Consider the following 5,601-nt stretch of genomic DNA (forward strand, 5'->3'; position numbering starts at 1 on the left):
CCGAGGGACAGCCCAGCAGGGCTCTGTTTGGCCAGGAAACGCTCTCCAGATCCTTCGCTTTCTGAAAGCACATCCTGATTCCCCCTCTTACTGCCGAGCTGCAGGAGGGGCCCGGAACTCCCTCGTCACAGGGGGCTGTGCTAATGACAGGCCTCATCACCAAGGGGTGTTGGGAAGAGTTCAGGTTCTCCACCCAGTGCCCCAAATCACCCGTATGGGGCACACAGAGATGAAATCTCTCTAAGGCACTTAGCTCTGGCCCCAATTATTGTAAGTGTCCAAGCCCCTCGCAATCTGTAACATATTTATGAATACAACAGCAGGTCCATGCTACTAAACACCACTGGGCAGATCCCAAGGCCAGAAGCCACCATTGTGATCACTGAGTCTGACCCCCTGCCTAGCACAGGCCAGAGACCTGCCACACAATAACTCCTAGAGCAGAGCTGTTAAAACAACCTCCTGCCTTGATTTAATAATTGTCAGTGATGGAGAATCTACCACAGTCCCTTGGTAAATTGTTCCAATCGTTAATTACTCTCATTGTTGAAAAAAATTACACCTTAGTTGCAGTCTGAATGTGTCTAGCTTCAGCTTCCAGCCATTGGATCCTGTTATAACTGTCTCTGCTAGAATGAAGGGCCCATTGTTAAACATGTGTTCCTCATGCCGGTACTTACAGACTGTGATCAGGTCACCCCTTCACTTTCTCTTTGTTAAGCTAAATAGATAGACTCATGGATCTCAATCACTATGAGGCAGGTTTTCTAATCCTTTCATCATTCTTGTGGCTCTTCTCTGACCCCTCTCAAGTTTATCAACATCCTCTTGAACTGTAGACACCAGAATTGGACACAGGATTCCTGCAGAGCTCACACCAGTGTCAAATACAGAGGTAGAATAACCAATAACCTCTCTGGTCCTATTTGAGATTGCCCCGGTTGTACATCCTGGATTGCACTAGTTTTATCGTGTTGCACTGGGAGCTCATGTTCAGCTGATTATCTAGTATGACCCCCAAGTCTTTTTCAGAGTCACTACTTCCCAAGATTGGGTCCCCCATCCAGTAAGGATGGCCTGCGTGCCTTCTTCCTAGATGTAAACCTCTACATTGAGCTGCATTAAACCACATGTAGCTGAGGCACAGAGGGACTAAGTGAGTTGCCCAAGGTCAGAGAAGAAGTCGGTGGAAGTGCCTGGAACTGAAGCCAGTTCTTCTGAGTCCCAGGCTAGAACTTTAACCCCTGAACCATCCTTCCTCTCTGGGGCTAGTGACTGGAGAGGGGGCAGCTGGCAGCTCAGCATGATGAAATTACCAGAAACTCAGGGGGTTAAACTCCTGTGACATCACTAAACAGGAGCCCAAGAACAATTCCTTTTCCAGATGATAACGCTGAGTCATGATTTCTCCTGAATCTGTTGAGGGACAGATCCATCGGCCAGGGCCCAGAGCAGGGTCATAGTGGACAGTTCACCACCAGATGTCAGGGGAGAGCTCATTAAGACTACTTACAGGCACATAGGTCAATGAGCCCAGTCCCCTGCTATGGGAGGCGACTGTGACTGCGGGATATCATCCGGTATGTAAGCCTGTGTATGCTCCAATTTAAAATGAGCTGGGTTGTTTGCCAGGCCCCGCACTGCTCCTCTTGGGAGGCTGTTCAAGAACCTTCCTCCTTGGATGGTCAGAAGCCTCCTTCTCCTTTCCAGCCTCAGTTTACTACTGGACCGTTTCTCCCCATTTGTTCTTGTCCCAACACTGTCATTCAGCTTCAGGACCTCGTCTCCTTCCCTGGTGTTTACCCTCCCCATGATGTATTCAGACAACAATCTGACCCCACTCAGACTGCCTTGTATTAGGATAAACTAGCCAAGTTCTTTCAGCCTCCTTGTCAGCAGACCCTCCACTGCCCTGAACATCCTAGCAGCCCTTCTCTGCACCTGTTCCAGCCTGAATTCTTCTTTCTGGAATATGCATGACCAGAATTTTACACAGTTTGCCAGAGGAGGTCTCACCAGTGCCTGTTATAAGGATATTAACAACTTCCCTATCTCTCCCGAGATGTTTTAGGATCTCATCTGCCTTGTTCACAGCAGCATCACATCAGTGGTTCACAGCCATCATGGGACTGACTAATACACCCAGGTCTTTCTCCTCCTCTGTCATTTAGAGCTTACCCTTGTTCTACAAATAGAGGTGTAGTGGGTAGAAGTGAGGAAGATTGAGAGCTGACTTGATGACAGTGTACAAGCACTTTCTCAGGGACAAAATACCAGCTACTGATGGGCTCTTTAATTTATCTGGGAAAGGTATAACAAGAACCTTTGGCTGGAAATTGAAATGAGGCACACATTTTTAACAGTAAGGGTGCTTAACCAGTGGAAAAATTTCAATATGGAGGTAAATGAATGTATTTCTGCAGCCTGTGATGTACAGGAGGTCAGACTAGATCAATGATTCTCAAACTTATTTGATCACTCCCTCTCCTCTTTGTGTCTGTGAGAGTTTATGTCCCCGTTTCCCACCCTCCAACTACTCCCAGCCATACAAATGCATATACTGATATATGCCGTGATGATGCTTCACTTCATTCAGTGTGGTTAGGTTTTTCCTGTTGCATGAATGAGCCAACGATCCATTGGAATAAAAGCAAAAGCAGAAATGCATTTGGGATCCTTGCTTACAATGAAATGTGCACACGGTGCTGTAGCAAATGGAGCCACGTACAGATGGCAAAAGCTTTGTATAATGCTGTTCAAGCTTAACAGAAATCCGTGAAAATGCACAGTGCCACCTAAAGTCAAATCCACAGCACCATCTGATGACTGGATCTGTCTGGAGCAACCAGATTTGCTATTTGTTTGTTGCTGTGGGGAAAATGTGCACAGCAAAGTTTTTTCCCTAAAGATTCTCACACACCTCCACGAATACATTTCTCACCCCCCAGAGGGAACCCGCTCCCCCCCCCCAGTGTGAGAACCTCTGGACTAGATTATGTAATGGCTCTTTCTGGCCTTAAATTGTTATCTTTGCTTCAATTTGAACAAGTTGCTCCTCTGAATGTTGATAGACAGTCAACAAGGATAGACGCTGGACAAAAAGAATCAGAATTGTCACAGTAAAACCAGGATATATGGTCTCTCTACCCTCTAAACCAGATCCGTTCTTGTCTTCGGGCGAATCTCACAATTGTCCCACTCTTTGTGCTGTGAACAACACCCCATCTGTGCTAAAAGCTTATCACCAAGCAGGTCTGACAGGATGCAACAGTCTCTTCCCTTTGGGTGCTTGTGACCAGTCCTCCTTAAAACGAAGTTCATTAGCAAACAGCACAAAGCATTAGAGAAAATGTTTTTAAGTACCAAGCAGCTGTCACATGTCTGCACTCATCCATCTCGTGTATCACTGCAAGCTAAGTTAGACAGGCTTTGCTCTGGAGATAGAGGAACAGAACTAGCCCAACTTACATTCTTTTAGGAAGCCAAGGAGCATTGTCCCATCTGTTTGCCCCTTTCCTGTGGAAGCAGCCTTTGCTGAAACCTGTGTGAGCTTAGGCCCAGTCACCACAGTGCTCAGCCATGTCCACGTTACAGGGTCAATGCGTGAAGCTGACCTTTGCCCTCAGACTGCTTTCTCCCAGCCAGACCATCTAAGATGAGGCCCACATGGCCGTTGATCCATAGTTTGGCAGTTAGACTCATTCAGCCTCAATGGCTGGCAAACACCGGTCCCGTGACTGTGCTGAAACTCCCAGCGATCCTGTGATGCTCCAACACTCCCTCAGAAATTCACTACCTACCCCTCACTGTCACCCCTGAGCATCCCCACATTAGCCACAGACACCAAGGGGCCGGAGTCATGGGGCTTCCCAGAAGCCAGCTGTCACAGGGGGCTGTGGTCAAAGGCCTTTCATAGACAAATGTCAGGGATGTTGCTCTGTGGAACTCTGACACAACCCTGATCTTAGGGTCTCAGAGTACCTCAGCACCTTGAATGTATTTATCCTCCCACCATCACTGTGAGGCAGGGCAAGACTATTATTGACCTGTGCAGAGGCTCAGAGAGACCCTGCCTTTCCCTGTATGGTCCTTGCAAAGACTTACTCTCAGCCTGGGATACTTAAAACAAAAGCCACCTTTGTGGGGCCACATTTATTCAGTCTTCTCCAAATCACAGGCTTTCCTACTCTCTGACCCCATCCTCATCCCTTACTCAGGAACCCGCTACTGCCCTGATTCCTGCAGTCACGGCTGGGCTTCCCACCTGGAGAGGGGGTGGAGCCTTGGGTAAAGGGAAGTAGTAGAGGTAGGGATTCGGGGAGGAGATAGGGAAGAGGGAGAGGCCTCAGGGGAATAGGATCCAGGAAGGAATAAGTGGCTGTTGCCATTTCTTGTGTTTTTTGTCTTCCGTATCACCAACGCTGGAGCCAGGTGATGAACTGATCCATCACTTGATGAATGCCCTGATTATCCTCGCACGAAGGTGCTTGCTTTTCACGCTGTACACGATTGGATTAATTAGGGGCGGGAACAGCATGTAGATGTAGCCCACGAAAATCTGAAGCAAGTGAGAAGAGCTATTCCCAAACCTGTGTATCACAGCCAGGCTGATCAATGATGTATAGAAGACCAGGACAGCGCAGAGGTGGGAGACGCAGGTGTTCAGGGCCCTGAGGTGCTCTGCGCGGGACGCGATGCTCAGCACTGTCTTGAGGATCATCACATATGAGAGAAAAATGAACATTGAGTCCAACCCCACTGTGAAGACTATTGTGAACAAGCCATAGATACTGTTCACTGTGATGTCTGAACAAGCCATCTTCATGACCTCCTGGTGCAGGCAGTAGGAATGGGAGAGGACATTGGCTTGACAGTATTGGAACCGTTTCAGGAGAAAAGGGAGTGGGAATATTTGGACCACTGATCTTAGCATAAAAACCAGTCCTATCTTAGCTATTCTCGGTGGAGTTAAGATGGAAGCATATCTCAGCGGGTCACGGATGGCGACAAAGCGGTCAAAGGCCATCAACAAGAGCACAGAGGATTCAATGAATGAAAGTGAGTGGATGAAGAACAGCTGGGCAAAACAGGCACTGAAGCTGATCTCCCTAGAGTTAAACAAGTATATGCCCAGTATCGTCGGCATGGTGGCTATCAATAAGGCAAGGTCTGTGACGGCCAACATGGAAAGGAAAATGTACATGGGCTCATGGAGGCTTGGATCTGTTTTTATAATGAACAGAATGTCTGAATTTCCTACCATTGAAATAACATACATTAAGCAGAAGGGGATAGAGATCCACAGATAGACGTCTTCCCACCCAGGTATCCCGGAGAGAAGGAACACTGCAGAGTCAAAGTTGGTGTCATTGACAGCTGACATAATGTACTGGGCAGGTCCGAGGAGTTTGGAACTTTCATTCCTGAAAGGAAAAAGAACAGGAGACTAGATGATATTTAACAAGACATCTTTCTGCTCTCAGTGCAAGTCTAGAGACTCCCAGGAGCTCAAGGAAGATGAGCAAAAACAGTCTTGGATTTACATAGGATAGGATGATAGGCACTGCCAAACTGGATCAGAGCTACAGTCCATCTAGCCCA

The 5,601-nt window shown here is 47.6% G+C and overlaps 1 protein-coding gene across 1 annotated transcript; it reads right to left on the reverse strand.

The window, feature by feature from the left end:
- Nucleotides 1–4,447: 4,447 nt before the first annotated feature.
- On the reverse strand, nt 4,448–5,383 carry LOC141988381 (olfactory receptor 51G2-like). Its single transcript, XM_074954155.1, has one exon. The coding sequence runs from the start codon at nt 5,381–5,383 to the stop codon at nt 4,448–4,450; it is 936 nt and encodes a 311-aa protein (XP_074810256.1).
- Between the last annotated feature and the right edge of the window lie 218 nt (nt 5,384–5,601).

This window comes from Natator depressus, chromosome 1, assembly GCF_965152275.1.
Source record: "Natator depressus isolate rNatDep1 chromosome 1, rNatDep2.hap1, whole genome shotgun sequence".
Classification (NCBI taxonomy): domain Eukaryota; kingdom Metazoa; phylum Chordata; order Testudines; family Cheloniidae; genus Natator; species Natator depressus.

Excerpts from the sequence above, each read along its gene's own strand:
- LOC141988381 (XM_074954155.1), bottom strand. The coding sequence starts at position 5,383 with ATGTCAGCTGTCAATGACACCAACTTTGACTCTGCAGTGTTCCTTCTC.